At 54.8% G+C, this 15,853-nt stretch overlaps 4 protein-coding genes across 4 annotated transcripts; 1 reads left to right on the top strand and 3 right to left on the bottom strand.

Annotated features, from left to right (window-relative positions):
* Window positions 1–172: 172 nt before the first annotated feature.
* Window positions 173–3,473, top strand: BZA05DRAFT_430365 (uncharacterized protein; the record flags this gene model as incomplete). Its single annotated transcript, XM_051486156.1, has 6 exons — window positions 173–651; window positions 714–943; window positions 1,261–1,389; window positions 1,832–2,011; window positions 2,077–2,347; window positions 3,420–3,473. Exons 1-6 carry the CDS (start codon window positions 262–264, stop codon window positions 3,471–3,473), a joined length of 1,254 nt encoding a protein of 417 aa, XP_051339219.1. The 5' UTR covers window positions 173–261.
* A 527-nt stretch (window positions 3,474–4,000) lies between these two features.
* On the bottom strand, window positions 4,001–5,799 carry BZA05DRAFT_56559 (nucleotide-diphospho-sugar transferase). The gene is made up of 6 exons (XM_051488429.1): window positions 5,300–5,799; window positions 5,210–5,235; window positions 5,066–5,151; window positions 4,768–5,008; window positions 4,262–4,708; window positions 4,001–4,207 (listed from the first exon to the last, which is right to left on the bottom strand). Exons 1-6 carry the CDS (start codon window positions 5,647–5,649, stop codon window positions 4,026–4,028), a joined length of 1,332 nt encoding a protein of 443 aa, XP_051339218.1. The 5' UTR covers window positions 5,650–5,799; the 3' UTR covers window positions 4,001–4,025.
* Window positions 5,800–12,369: 6,570 nt separating this feature from the next.
* Window positions 12,370–13,671, bottom strand: BZA05DRAFT_399459 (xylose isomerase-like protein). Its single transcript, XM_051483806.1, has one exon. The coding sequence runs from the start codon at window positions 13,529–13,531 to the stop codon at window positions 12,512–12,514; it is 1,020 nt and encodes a 339-aa protein (XP_051339217.1). The 5' UTR covers window positions 13,532–13,671; the 3' UTR covers window positions 12,370–12,511.
* On the bottom strand, window positions 13,672–15,709 carry BZA05DRAFT_399458 (Alg9-like mannosyltransferase family-domain-containing protein). Its single transcript, XM_051483805.1, has 3 exons — window positions 15,416–15,709; window positions 14,815–15,341; window positions 13,672–14,757 (listed from the first exon to the last, which is right to left on the bottom strand). The coding sequence occupies exons 1-3, from the start codon at window positions 15,638–15,640 to the stop codon at window positions 13,824–13,826; spliced, it is 1,686 nt and encodes a 561-aa protein (XP_051339216.1). The 5' UTR covers window positions 15,641–15,709; the 3' UTR covers window positions 13,672–13,823.
* Window positions 15,710–15,853: the final 144 nt, after the last annotated feature.

Here is a 15,853-nt window from a genome sequence, read left to right as displayed (position 1 = left end):
GACGCGATGGATTGCTTGGTGACAACTTTTGACGGAGCTGAGCAAAGCACGCTAACCCCGATTGAGCTCCATGCGGTGCCCTGCTCCGAACCTGAAACAAAGCTGAGCTCCACATAAGGTTAACCAACTGACTCCCCGCTCTACTGATACAAACAACGCAATAAACGAATCATCCACATCCTAGAGCTCCACATCCTAGAGCTCCACATCCTAGAGCTCCACCCACTCCATAGCTCCCTCCACAATAAAATACCACCCAACATGGTCCGCGTCCTCCAGTCCCAAATCCCGACGCTGCCCCTCCTCTACAAGGCAAACAAGCTTTCGATAGTCGACCAGTCGCTGGCACTGTACGCCGCCTCGAGCGCCATCAACGCCAAAATCGGCATCATACGCACCGACATCACCGGCATCGAGCTGGAAAATGGAGCCATCGTCAATGCTGCCAACCAGCGACTTCTAGGCGGCAGTGGAGTCGACGGCGCCATACATCGGGCTGCTGGCCCGGGGCTGCTAGCTGAATGCAGAACCCTCAGCGGCGCCAGAACGGGGCAGTCGAAGATCACAGATGCATACAGGCTCCCATGCAAGAAGGTCATTCACTCTGTAGGCCCGATCTACAGTATGGCGGAGAAGCCTCATGAGTTGTTGGTATGTCGTGACGCAAACTCTCTCACAGCGCTCACTCGTTCCTACAACTGACACAAACGCAGAGATCCTGCTACCAAACCTCTCTGGACCTGGCCGTCAAAAACGGTCTCAATGCCATAGCCTTCTCGGCACTTTCCACCGGTGTCTACGGTTATCCATCCTACCCCGCCGCACGGGTAGCTCTGGACACCGTCAGAAAGTTTATGGAGACAGATGATGGAGCCAAGCTAGATTTGGTCGTTTTCTGTAACTTTGAGAAGAAGGATGAGAATGCTTACAACGAACTTGCTTCGTGAGTTACGGCAATTGGAGTTGTGGTTCGTGCTTGCTTGCTAATAGTGTGGCAGTTTGTACTTTCCTCCTCCAGCGGAGGAATCGCAGGCCGTTGATGCTTCGATGAGGGATGTTGGCGATTCTCAGCCTGTCGACACCACGATGAGAGAAGGGGATAACACGCAGCCCGATGTCCCCACTGCGGCGGTCGAACATGGAGAGACGGCTGCACCGGATAACATCGAAAAGGCCGCGGAGATCGATACGGACAAGACCAAGGCGATCGAAGATTCAGAACCTATTTACAAGAACAAGTCCAGGGTTACTGCGGCCAAGCCTGCCGACGACTCCAAGGCTACCGAGTCCAAAGCCACGGCCACGGAAGAACCTACGGAAGTCAAAACCAAGGAAGTGCAAACCTCTTCGGAGGGTGCCAAGACTCCCGACTCTGCCGATGGGGAGTGTGTTAAGTTGTGAGAGTGCTCACCAAAAAGGGGAGCTTGTTGGTATTGAAAATGGTGAAAGGAATGGATTTCTTTTTTGTAGAGGGGTTGTCTATTGTCTTTGGTACCTACGTGATGGTTAGGTGTCGGCTAGTACAGTCTTGAGATGATGATCATGAATGCCATGTTTCTCCAGAATTCTGGAATGTCTCGTATGTGGGATGCCTTGCAGCGTGCTTGCTGTAGATCTCGCATTTCCAAGTCTTGCTTCCCAAACATGTGCCGACCCTCGTGCCTGACTAACGACGTCATTCCCCCACGGCAACTCCCGCACGCCCCTAACCCACGCAGCTATGTGCGTCCCTCGCACGCCGCAAAAGCCGCGACCACACCACCATGCCAGCAGCAGCAGCAGCACCAGCACTCCGCGGCGTCGCGCGTTCGCTCGGCCTCGGCCTGGCCAGCCTCGTCCCCTGGCTGCCCGCCTACGTCCTCTTCGTCGACAACGTCGCCTCCCTCGAAAAGGTCTCGGGCTTGTCAATGTCGCCCACGTTCTGTCCCGACCCTACGAGAAAGGACTGGATACTCGCCTCCCACTGGAGATGTACGGAGGGCCTGAGGCGCGGGATGGTCGTGCTTTATCGGTACGCCCCTCCTTCCTACCGTCACCCCCGCCCGACTGGCACTGACACGGACATATACATCACAGATCACCGATCGACCCCGAGCGACAAGTGATAAAGCGGATCGTAGCGCTGGAGGGGGACGTAGTGCGGACGCGGCGCGCGAGGAGCGCGGGAAGCGTGGGGGGCGCCGGAGGTGCCGCCGGGTACCACAAGGACCTAGTAGTCGTGCCGAAGGGCCAGGCGTGGATGGAGGGCGACGAGATGTTCCACTCGGTTGATAGCAACACGTACGGCCCCGTCCCGATCGCGCTGATCACCAGTAGGGTCACGCATATCGTCTGGCCGCTCGATAGGGTGCGTAGGGTGCGCGAGGATGAGGAGGTGGTTAGGAGGGGCGCGGTTTATAGGAGGGCTAGGGCGAGGGGGGGGGTGGAGGTTTTTGGACTGTGAGGAGGGAGAAGGGGGGGGGAGGAGGAGCATGGGAAGGGCTGAGGGAGTGTACGATACATCTAAATGGACGTGGATACTGGTAGAGGGTCTTTGTCGGTATATAGCTCCACGGCCAGTGGAGTGCGGCGTGCCCATCTACCCGCAGCACCCCTGCAGCACCGACGGCGAGTACATATGCTGTCTCCCCGAATCCCACCCGGCGATTCCCCGAGAGCGCCAGCGGCCAGCAGTGAATTCCCTGTCCCACCCGAGATTCCCGAGATTCCCGAGATTACCATGTCACTCGGTCCCTGGTGTTCGTGGAACCGGTTGCCAGCAACGGCAACAGCAACAGCAGTAGGCCCAGCCCAGTACCGACAGTGAGAACCCGGTGGCAGCAGTGCTACTGCCGGAAACTAGCCCCCGAGTCCCGAGCCCCGAGCCACCGAGCCCCCGAGTCTTTGCTCTACAAGCTTGATCACTCGATGCAGCCGGGCTGCCATCACTTTGTGCGAGACAGATCCCCGTGTAGGTACTCTATAACTCTATATCAACACTCTAGCAACTACCGCACGCACAGACTCTTCAGGGCCAACTTTCCTGCTGGCCGCCGGCTTCTACCTCAAACCCCGAGTTATGCGTGGGGGGGTTGAATGGGCTACGGCTGCCTGAAGGCCTGAATGGGGGCGGGGGTGGCCGTGGGTGCCGGTACGATTTGTTACTTACCCAGCCTGAATGGAGGCTGCGAGTATGTAGTACTGTATGTGCTCGCAGCTCGAGTAGTATGCATGTTGCGAGTAGTGACTGCCGTTTACTAGTATCTACAAGAGTACAAGCTACAAGCCACAAGCACCAGTCACGAATGATGGGCACCGGGTATGCATGGCTAATGACTCGTGAGCCATAAACTCTGTAGAACGCACACCAGTCTTGGAATAGGCAACCACTCGGAGCCTTGGAATACCAGTAATACTCGGAGTCTTAGAAGTTAGAATAGGTACTCGGAGCCTTAAAACCCCCCATACCCCGCCGTCCAGAATGGACGGCCTGAATGACTCCACGTCTAAGACGAGCAAGTGGGTGCTTTCAACTTTGTAGTGAGCCTAGCCAATGTATTATGGGATTCCTTATCACCCCGGAGTCTGTGAGGATTCACCCTCGTTTCATGAGCACCAATCATTGAGCTTGTCCGGACTTCGTCTTCCCCGCCTCACGGTACTGTGGTATTGTCGTGTATGGTTGTGTAATCCTGCTAGGCCGGGGAAGAGTTCAAGGGTGTTGTCACGAGTTTCACTGGTCACAAGTGATGGGAGGCACAAATACAGTCCGACCACGTTCTTCCCATGAGCAATATCTATATACACAACCAACCACCGAGAGAGAGAGAGACCACCAAGAGAAGAAGAAAAACGCAGGAGCCAAATAAGTATGTAGTATGTACACCAGCTATCGCCGTCAAAGGGCAAAAGAAACAAGAAAAAAAGCAATCAAATCCGCAAAGAGCGAGAGAGAGTAAAACACCATATCGAACGCCGTTCCCGTCTAGATACTAAAAGTAAACCCACATACCTACAACACATACCCAGTGCCCAGTGCCCTGGGCTCAGATCGTATTGGGCTCGATCGGCATCAGGGCGCCCGTGGTTACGCCATTGAGCTTGAACCATCGTGGCGTGCACGAGTACTGGTTGTGGTCGAAGCTGGTTGACCGGTCGCAGTAGCAGCGGCCGCTGGAATGGCTCTCGTCGTCTGCGGGACAGCGGCCAGCGGGGGCGTGGAGATATCCTGTGATACAATGTCAGAATGATGATCACCCGCTATAGGGAGAAGGGGAAGTACCAATATCTGCAAAGTGGTGGATCTTCTCGCGCGGCAACATCAAGCTAACGGCCAACGAGTGAACGGGAGCATCGCCCCAACGCTCGTAAAAGAAACCACCCTGGGAGTCGAGGTAATCGAAATAGCTCTGGTATGCGGGACTCCTGAAAAAGTCGAGACTCGCAATCTCGAAATTAGACCAGAAATGACACATGTTGTAGTCGCCCTCGATCTCCTTGTTGTCAAAAGCCTTCGTCACGTTGGCGCCGTCGACCAACCAGTTGAGAGAATTGTCTTGCGCTAGAAAGCTGGGAAACTTCTTGATGAATGCTTTGGTGTGCTTCCAGAGCGTGGGGATCGTAGACTCGAATTCGTACATGCTGATCACCCAGCCGTAAACCTTCTTGTTCTCGCGCATGAACGTGAAGGGGTCGTAGTTCAGGTCGCAGTGGAACTCGACATCCGGCTCTGCGTGCGCACGTCAACATTGCTGCCTTCCTCGCCGACGCAAAGTGGAGGTAACATACCGACACGCCAGTACCACTCGTACTTCTCCAGCGCCTTCTCACGGAAGAAGAATCCCGAATTGAACCGACACATGTGTCTGTAGCTGCTCGAGCCACCGTAGATGACACCCTCGTTCCTCAGCTTGCGCATTCCATCGTCCATAATAGTCCTGTTGATGCTGTCCGGGACGCTCCAGTGATCCCTAGGGATCTGGATGAATTCGACCGGGCCGCTGGCCATACCGGTGGCGTATTTGATAAACTATTGAGTCACAGGTCAGCACCCATCTCGACCCCACAGCACGCCGTGCGGACATACATCAGCGGTGAAAGGACGGTTGTTCATGAAGGTCCAGGGATAGTGATAATTCTTGTTGAAACGATCTTCGATCATGCGCATGGAACCTGAGAGAACAGTCAGATACTGGAGGGGGAGGCGCGGGCGACCATACGAACGACATACCGAGGGCCTGAAATAATTCGCGATTCCTGTGCCACCGTCAGAATCCGCTCTCCCATTCCCAGCACTATACGGGGCGAGATGTAAACATACCGAACGAGCATAAGCAGTGTAGCCTTCTCTTTTCCCAGCGTGACCTTAGGCCCACCACCCATCTGCGGTGGCTGCTGCTGCGTAAATTCTCCCTTGTGTCCTGCGTTACTGAACGCCTGCTCACCACCAGCAGCAGCGGTAGTAGGAGTCGACTGCAACACCGGCGCCACCGAGTCCCGAACGTTGGCGAAGGAACTGCGCAGCTCAACGCTGGACATGACGTGGTAAACCAGCAGGAATGCCGCCATCAAAAACAGAGTCCTCAGAAACGCCCGCCTCGTCACCAACCGCGCCGAAGGAATGGACCCATGTCCTTCCTTAAAAAAACGCTCCATTGCTCCTGTCGTCATGAGTGGTGATTGTGGGTTGGGGTGTCGTCTCGGCCGCCGAATGCCGCTCGCAAGCAGCAGGAAATATTACGGTGGCGATGGCAAGCGCGGGTTGAAGGGCGTTTGCTGTTGCTGTTGTTCGCACGAATGAAGCGTGAGCCGACCTGCGACTGAAACTAGTTGATCTGCTTGCTGGAAATGGTGTCGGCAGACTAAAAGACTAGCTGGCTGGTCGGTCGATGTGCAATTCCTTGCTCGATCGAAGTTGCAGTTGCAGTTGAAGTTGAAGTGAAGTGACGTCGATTCGTTTCCCGTCCGACTATCATGCGAATATATATAGCGAAGCGCCGAACCGTGCGAAGAACGTAGTGACGTAAGCGAGAAGGATGAAGGGAAGTGAGCACGAATCCTCAGACGAAGGAGTAACTACGCCGGCATAGACCTGATAGATATATGAAGCGGAACGACGACGAACGACAGGCGTCAGAGCGACGAGTGAAGAGGGAAAATGGAAGAGCCAACGGTGAAGAGCCAACGGTGAGATGCCGGTTCCGTAACACACACGCACACGCGCGGTCTCTCTCGTCGAGCACTCCACTCGCTCTGCGCCTGGCCCTGGTGTTCCCCGACCGGAACCAAAACGGCGCGGCTTCCTGTTGGTGGGGGTGGCACACACACTTCGTACATACCACATACTTCATACTCCTCCCCCCAACCCAACCCAACCCTCCACACCGGGCAAGGAGTCCGGTCGACGGCATCCTGGCAAGTCGAAGACGCAAATCACACGGATCGAATTGAAGGAACGGACAGGAGCATCTCGTACATACAAATCACACGGATCCGAATTGGAGGAACGGACAGGTACATCTTGAACTCGCACAAACCAGGGCAGCGGATCCCCACCATCCCAATCCATCCGTTTTCTACAGACAATTCGGACGCAGAGTAAGAAAAAAGAAGAAAAAAAGAAAAGATGGAGAGCGGGCGTTGCGCTAACAATACTAGTATCTAACGCCCAGGTCGAGTGGATGCCGACGCCTCCTACGCACGTACTCTATGCCTGCAGCAGTGCAGCCCTCCCTAGCCGTCGAAGTCGATACGGGGGCATCCTGAATCCTTTGTGGCAGATCTAAATTAGCATGTTTCGGAGTTTCGGGGCCTGAGCCAGCGCCAGATGGATGCGGCACTTACTTAGGTTACGACGCCGAGTGTGCTCCTACTTCGCTCTCGTGCGGTAACTGCGGTACGCAGCCGTGTCGGATACGAGCGGAGCACAGCAATCCACATCTCGAAGGCGGTTGCGGACAAGCAAACAGGCAAGCCAGCGAGCCAACGAGCCAGCGAGTCCAGCAAGCAAGCAAGCTCCCGGCGCGGAGACGGAGGTGGAGGCCTCTTCCGCATGTGCGCATTCTAGAGTACTCTACTTACAGTACCGGTACCTACCAAGTACATTTACTTGCCTACTTCCTCTGGGGTATGATTCCAGAGAAAAAGAAAAGATAACCCGAGGTGTGGTGGTCATATCGGACGAGTCTACCTGAGACGCGTGGACGCACACGCGTCCGCGACCTCCAGCAAACCGCCTCGATGCAGAAGTCGCCAGTGCAGTCCGGGGATTTTATTCACCGAAAGGAAAGAGAGACAAGAATTGCTTAGCTTCGATGTCGCACAGGACGCCATGACGTTGCTAACCAGGCAGTTGGTTACCACACCGAACCGAAACACCACGCCCTCTCTCGCTTCGACGGCGAAGCTTCGTTGACTCGTGGACTGCGTGGGTAACTCTCTCGCATTGAAGCCGGCGACCGAGAGAGAAGCTTTTCTTATTATTGTTCTTCTTCCTCTTCTTCTTCGGCTCCACGAAATGGAGTCCTTGGCTGTTGGGGTTGGCAGATCCCCTGCTCCTTATCTTTTGTCGCCCCCCGGATAGTCGCAGGTAACTAAACGGTGTCGAGATGAGTCTGTCCAGATGAGTTCTGTCCAGATGAGTTCTGTCCAGATGAGTTCTGTCCAGATGAGTTCTGTCCAGATGAGTTCTGTCGTTAACCGTCGGCGTTGGATTCGGGGGGCGATGGCAATTGCATAAGGCCACGGTATATAGGTTGATTGAGCGATCGATATTGACGGTAGGCCTTAACATCCGCATTCGTTGCATAGTTAGGGGCCACGGTATATAGGTTGATCAATTGACCGTAGGCCTAAACATCCGCATTCGATGCATGCTCACGCCTCACCGGAAATGACTCGCTACCTCCTTCCTCCGCCGATTTCTGTCTGCCGAAAAGTTTATACTAGAATATATTGCCATTTTTTAGCTAGGTCGCTTGCGATCAATGATTAAACCAAAAAAACCCAAAAAAGGTTTACACCGAAAACAGGAACCTTTTAAAGCGGGCACAACGCTAAACATTGCTGTGGAACGAAGCATCTCATCAAGGCGCTCGACAAACAGCGGTTACTCCACTTAACCATAACCGATTATTCCAATGTACTGGCATTGGGAGTCTCTCGGATGGCCACGGGAAGCAGCCTACGTGCAAGAACCCGATGAGCGGTGGTTTCGAGAACCGAGATAGCTGTTCCCGAAGTTGAGGAGTTCGGCGGAGAGCCACCACGGTTGAGCCATAGTTAAAGCCCTCCTATATACAGGAAAGCTCTACGTATATCGGACTAACGCGGTAACCGCTTGGAATAGCTCGAGCTCGAGGGGGCACCGGTCCATCATTTTACCGCCCTCGTTGCGTCATCCCTACCAAAAAACTCACCAACAGCCCTACGTCGATCAAGCTCTCAGCCAACCGCCGAACGTGGACAAGCCAAGCTCTCGGAACCACGCCTGGAGCAAGCCATCTTTCGAGTTCTTTAAGGCTGAATGGCAGTTTCATGAGACGCCGCTCAAGATGCCCGCCAAAGTTCAAACCCGGCATGCTCACCACGGTTCCCGGACAACAGTTGTTAATAGCGTGGTTAGCAGTCAAGAACTTCGAGTCTTCGACAAGCTCGAGAGCATGCAATGATCCGGCGTAGGAAGTCGTGGGCCGTGTTCGGTGACCTGATGCATCAATCAATGCCGCCTCGCGTTGCTTCGGTGCTACATACAATCGTGCGGACCCGTAGGACCCAAGACCTCAATGAGCGCCGACTGCAGTCCTCATCTTCCCGCTCTCGGCACGTTCACCATCCATATCTATTCTTCCTCTCCGGCCCTGGAAAGTCGTTTCTACCTGCCCTTAGCCCCTTCGATTCTCCGAAAAGGGCTCATGCTCCCAGTGGTTCATTCCTGTTCGGCCCGAGTGAGATATATTGGTCTCAACTCGGAAACGGCAACAACGGCAACTAATTATCTAATTATCGTACTGTGCCTATTACCACCATCACCGTCACTGTCATCACAACCACCCGCACAGTTGTTCTCTCCTAGCAGCAGGCCAACAAACCCAACAGGGACCCCGGGCTTCCAGATGTCAGATATCACGTTCCATCTAGCATCTGCAACAACCGGACCATTACACGCCCAAGTATATATCGGCCAACTCAAACTTGCACCGACATACACACAGCATTTTTGATACACCATGGACGCGCGTTGTGGTAAGAATGGTGATATAAATACATGAAGTCGCTACCTATTGTAACCTCGCAGAAAGTACGTACATATGCTTTCATCATCGTCAACGTTGTGTAAGTAGGTATAACGAACTGTATGTTTTGCCCCTTTCTCAACACAACGCTTATGGATGTTTATGAATGTCTCGGGGAAGCATTGTCTTCACGCCTCGACAACAGATGGGGGATAACTATCGTCAGAGGGGAGGAGAGGGGTACGCCACCAATTACGTTTCCGGTGGGTACTCTACATACGCCATCCACAGATTCCACGGCTGTGTTTTTGACTGCGGCGTTCGAAAAGTGTGCTGTATGGACTCGCTACATAGATAATCCGAAAGACCCCGACCCGCCCGGCACCCGGCTCAGGGCTGATGTGGCGGCGGATGCGGCTGCGATTTTGGGCGGTTGACCCCCCTACCTAGAGTAGGTATCTTGTAGTTCAGGAGAACGTACTCCAGAGTCCATACTCTAGATACTTCATTTTTCCGTTTCCACCTCCACCTCCACCTCCATATCTACATACACACAGCACCGCAAGTACCAGTAGCGCTGCATCTGATAGTCACTCGCATACAGTACACGCGGCCCTACATACCTACATAACAAGCCCATGCCGACATGCCATCGGGCCCACTCCACTCCACTCCACTCCACTCCACTCCAAGGCCAGATCTGACAGATCTCACCGGCATGCATCCGGATTCCGGACGTCGTCACGTCGGCGGTAAATATGTATTTATGTGATAGCTATCCCACACTTTGGCGCCCTCGGGGTGTCGTACGTTGCCTTCAATGGATGATCCTCTGTGGGCGATAGGTACATAGATGACGAAGCCCGGAAATTCCAGGGGTGATCTGCTACGGCCTTCGGCGAAACAAGAACAAGAGGATCGCTAAACCCACGGCCTATATATGTAGAGTACGGGTTTGCGGAATTGATAACTATACCTGGTACACTACATACTCTAGGTACTGTACATAGAGGAGTTGGGGTGGGGGGGGGGGGGGGGGGGGGGGGGGTATGGAACGCGCGCCAGGCTACTATATACTATGTATTTATGTATGTATGTGCCTATAGACTTATAGACCAGCCCACCGCCACGCACGCACTGAGATATGGACGACATGTGGATGAGATGTGGATGAGATGTGGGCGATCAAACGCCACCGATTACGTCGCCCCTTCCCTCCTCCTTCTCCTTTCCTCAGCCCTCAGCCCTCAGCCCTACCAGCGCCCATGCAGTGCCCATGCCCATGAACAGATCGTGGGGAGGGGCGGGTTTGGGGGTGTGGAATGTGGATGGTGGATGGTGAATGGGGGCGGTGGGCGGTGGGCGGTGGGTAGTGGTGAGCGGCGGGAGTCGAGACAATGCACGGGACATGGGACATGGGGGCCTGATATGTTTCAGCTTTTGCTCGTCTGTTTCCTGGGGAAGAGAAGGAGAGCTGGAGGGAGGAGGGAATTGTATCATATGTAGGAGTAGTAAACTGCAAGTAGATGTTGATAACCCGGTAAACAGTAACATTCTGCAGGAGTTTTAGGCCGTCTTAATTACAATTCTTGTCACCACCGAGTACTTGGTTACCTATCAGCGGCTTCGCGAGTCCGGAGAACGTACTAGCTACTCCAGCATTCAAGTAGGTAGTACATACCAGAATGATGCGGACAGCCAGAACCTTCAGAGAGGGGAACACTCTCCCCGTACTTGATTTTATGCCGAGCATTGAATGAATGAATGAACTTCCGCCAGCTCCAACTGTCCAACACCTCTAATATTTTTATGCGTCCAGGCCAAAAACACAAACTTACTGTGGAGTTCGAGTTCATAGGGGGTAAAAAGCATCGTTTCCCACTGGATTGATATTGGTATGTAAGTTTCACCAGGATTCAGGATTCAGGATGTCGAGCGCAAGTAGTTGGTCTGTCGTATGATGCTGCTACAATAGTAGGTATATCACAACCATTCCGTCCAGTAAATGCTACCTACACAGCACTACTTACCTACCACAATCTTTCGCCCCCCACCCCGCCCCGTCCCATCCGTTATTTGTCGTCTAACAATGTTATATGTACCGTCCAAGTTCCGCTTTATTCTGCGGTGCGAGGCCTTCATCCGCGCCGGGTCCGGGTTCAGCCGGTCACTCGGCGTTGGGGGGGGGGGGGGGGCACTCCCGCAATTCCTTCGGAGCTCAGTACCCACTCGGCCTCGGTGCTTGTGCGGACCTCCCCCATGGCCCTTGGCTCTGTTTAGAGCTACAGAGACCCCCGGCACCGGTATCGGTAACTACATAAGTGCATAGGACGATGTCCTGCCCGCCCGTCCGCGGCGGGGATTGACCTGGCTGCTGTCCTCACCGGCCATCAACCCGTCAACAAAACCCTTACGGCCCTCACCGGCGCGATATTTCAAGTACTGGTGACTTCCGGTCTGCATGAAACATTCATGATCTTGCTGATTCTCCTGGTTGTTGTTCGCGAGGAAACATCTACCTAAGTCTGCAGGCATGTGGCGTGTCGTGCGGCGTGCGGCCGCGGCGTGTGGCGTGTGGCGTGTGGCGTTGAGGCCGGTAGGGATGTCGGTAGATATCTTGACCTGGTCCCGGAGTAGGAAACATATGTGCCCTGAAACTGCGACAATGTGCTCGTCCGTGGAGGAATGAGCATTGAGGGGGGGTTTGGACGAGGATCGAGGATCGGAGGGATCAAGAAAAAGCGGTGGACTGGGGGATACCCAGTGACGATTGATGTTCAGAAGGGTTCGCAGCTGCCACCGGGACGATGGTTGCGTGCGAATTCATGACTCAGACCGGGTTGAATAAGTTCTCCGATCTCGAGTTCCGCAGCGCCCATTCATTCATGCAGTGCTGGGTGATATCTTATGTACTAGGCAGTAGAGATGTACATAGCGAGGATCATTCATGATTCATGAGCGAGTGCAAGTTGTGGATTCGTCTGCTGGTAGCTTGGAATACCTACTTGTATACTCAGGACTCAGGAGAGAGAACATCGATTTATTGACGCTTACCGCCTTGCTAGACTATAACTAACGACTGCTTGCACACTCATATGTGAAGTTTGCCGGCTCTGCCTGTGCTATTCAGCGTGAGATGATATGCTTCATTTATCCAATACTGAACCTCTTCATTTCTCCAACCCTTTTAAACGTATGTAGATTGTTTTTTTTATTAAAAACTTATATACTAGCATCATGTGCCCACTTTTATTACCTCCACAATCCATCACCAGTTCGAGTGACATCTCATACTTAATCTACTCAACCACCTCCCCTCCCTGAATACCACACTCCTCCAACACGCCCCTAACCCCCCTCATTCCGTCCTCCGCCCACTTCTCCTCCAGCCCCTCAGCCCACTCCTTCCCATGCTCCTCCTCGAGAAAAACCTCAACGGAGAACCACCCTCTATACCCCGTCTTGAGCACCGCGTTGACCATATCCTTCACGGGCAGATACCCTCCCATCCCCGGCGGCGGTCTGAGACTATGACTCCATTGTTCCCTCTCAATCGGTTTCGGGGGTCTGAAAGCATCACTGATCTGCAGCAGAAAAATCTTCTCTTTCGGCAGCATCTCGAGCTGCCGCATACTCTGATTCCAGCGTTGCAATCTCTCGCCCTCCTCCAATTCTCGCAGTCCATCTTCCGTCCCGGGGTCCGCCCACTCCCCGCCACACGTCTGGAATGTATCCAGACACAGGCCGATATTCTCCCTGCCGGTTTCGCGCACGACGTCCCACGCCTGCTTCCACGTGTTAACGTGCCGTCCCCAGCACCAATTCTCATACGCGACCTTGCGTGGTGCGACGAGATCCGCAAGTTCCCGCAGGTCGCACACGATATCTCCGGTGTCGCCGGAGGCGGCGGGATCGTCGTTTGAGCCGACCTGAAGCATGGCGCAGCCGAGCGCGTCCATGAGCTGTGTCCAGTGGCGGGCTTTCTCAAAGACCTCGGCGCGCCGTGTGCCGTGGTAGCCCTCGAACTGCGAGAACGGCTGCAGCATCAGGATCGTAAGGTTGAGGGAGTGCGGCGCGCACAGCAGGCGGACTTTTTTGGCCGCGAGGAGGAGCGATGGCCACGATGTGGAGGTCAGCTCCGGGTTGTGTAGGTAGCTGCGCGCGAATGAGACTAGGTCGTCGATGCCCAGCTCGAAGCCGGTGTACCCCGCTGAGGCGATCGCGGAGAGTTTCTGTGGGAGCGTGTGCGAGGGGTGCATTCCCAGCGAGGGGGTGGCATAGGCGAGGGGGATTAGGTGGGGGGTTGACGGCGTGGCCATGGTGGTTGTGTTGATTGTACGGTGAGGTTGGGACGGTGGTGTTCGTTTGGTGGTTTGTTCGAGGTGGGATGGAGCTCAGCTCGAGCTTTACTGTAGGCGCTGATTCCGATGTCGTCATGGTTGCGCACACACTGGATCAGGGTCCACGGTCAAACATCCAGGCAGGTTCCGACGATCCGCATCTCAATCGATTGGCCTCAAATCATTGCTCAACCCGTACCATATCCGTAGAATGACCACTGCACATCAACATTGAGGTCCCCGCACCAGTAACAACAAAATAACAAAACAACTAAAACATCTCACTAACGACCATCTCCACCGGCTCTTTCCCGTCCATCTCATCTCTTAGACAAAACACGACCACATCCCCTCTCCTCCGATCGTCATCATGCCAATGGGTATTGAACCCTCTCCAGCACTCTTCATAAAGTCCGCCCCACAAGCTCTTGCCAGCATCCTCCTTGACCAATGCTTCAAACACAGCCAACCTCTCGGGCCACTTATACCTTTTCCCATCGCCGACAAATTTCTGCACGAACGCCTTCGGGTCAGCGTAGAACTGGTCCGCCTCGTCCACGTACGCGGCCCTCACTTCGGGCTCCATGTCAATCGGCGGCTCGCACGTCAACGCCCACATATCCTTCTTATCCAGAGCACCGCCGAGTGCGCCCTTCCACGGGGTGGAATGGCACGGCATCAAGAAGCCCGCGGAATTCCACTCGCTGCTGGTAGCGCCCAGGTGCTGCATTACGTCGATCACCCCACGCTGGTGCACCATCGACGTGTAGTATGCCACGGGCAGGTTGAGGAGGATCATTCCGGCTAGAACGCGGTTCTTGGTCTTGGTGCTCCATGACAGGTCTTGGAAAGACTTTGCCGAGAGGACGTGCAGGAGCGGGAGGAGAGGGTAGAGGAATCGGACTTCTTTGTGCGCGATCAGGGAGTATGTGGCTACCACGCCGACAATTGTGCTGGCAAGTTGGAACGCCGGGGAAGATGTGCGGCCGATGGCGAGACTGCAGTAGAGCGCGTACAGCGCGAGAGGGAGAAAGGTGGTGAGTAGGAGGGGGAGCCCTTGCGAAAGATAGTAGTGCCAATCGTTCCGGCCGTAGAAAATCGAGAGCGAGTGGACGACGTTGAACTTGAGGAAGGTGAGTGGTGGGAAGGTCCATTCGCCGTAGTAGGCCTTATCAATCAGGGCGTTTGCCATGAACACGGCAGCACTATTACCAAGTCAATAAACAGCTCCCCCCTCTCACTCCCACTCCTCAGGAACATACCCAATCCAACTAGCCTCAGCCACCAAGATAACCCTCCTCCTGCCGTTCGTATTCCAAACCGCAAACGCGCCGAGCGCCAACCACACAAGGATATTCGTCGGTCTCAGGACACACGCGAGGGCCGCCAGCCCCATCGCGAAGCGCACCTCACTCCGCTGCTGTCTTGGGCGGGACCTATCAGCGGTGGCCCACCTCCAGGGCCACACGCTGAGCGCCAATGCGGTAACGACCGTCTCCAGACTATTCGCGAACGTACGGGTCCCGCAGAACCAGCCCCAGGCACTTCCGAGACTCAGACACAGGCTGATCCAGCCGACGTCGCTGCCCCACAGCACGCCCGCCAGACGCGCCGTCGCCCAGTCCCCCATCGCCGCGAAGAGCGCCTGTAGCACCCGCGGAGCGATCGCGAGTGCTTCCGCTTGCTGCGCCTCGGAGACGTGCAGGACCGTGCAGGTGAAGGAGACGGCGCGGTAGAGGCCGGCGAAGAGAAGTGGGTGGGCTGCTGAGCGGAGCGAATGCCGCCATTCCTGAACACCTCATCAACATCTCTCTATCTCTCTCGGAGAAGGAATTTGGGGCGGAAGGAGGGAGGGAAACAAACCCAGGTTAACCACCCGCCGTTCCCGAACGCGAGATTCCACGCGGGCTCGATGGCCTGGAAGTACTCATCCGGCTGAAAGAAAGTCCGGACGGTGACGGCATTGAGGATGCGCAGGGAGATCAGCGACAGGAAGATGGTAGAGTGAATAGAGAAGACGGCCAGCTGCCTTGCGGGGCGTGACCGAGACCGCGGCGGCGGCGAAGGCGACGGAGAAGACGAAGACATGAGTTATCGGTATCTATCGTTGGCTGTCCATTTCCCCCTTCCTGAGGTGTGTGTGGGTGGGAAGCTCCGATTATCAATGCAGGGAGAGGGCACACTTGCTACTAGCCTACTAGTAGCATGTGAAACTTTTGGTCAATGCGGCATAGCTCGACGTAATGTGATGCGGCTCTTCGTCGGCCCAAACGGCACAGATCATCGAGAGAATGATACGAT

The sequence above is a fragment of the Tricharina praecox genome, assembly GCF_024521635.1.
Source record: "Tricharina praecox strain CBS 144465 chromosome Unknown BZA05scaffold_13, whole genome shotgun sequence".
In the NCBI taxonomy this organism is placed as follows: Eukaryota; Fungi; Ascomycota; class Pezizomycetes; order Pezizales; family Pyronemataceae; genus Tricharina; species Tricharina praecox.
This window is presented reverse-complemented; position numbering and strand designations above follow the sequence as displayed.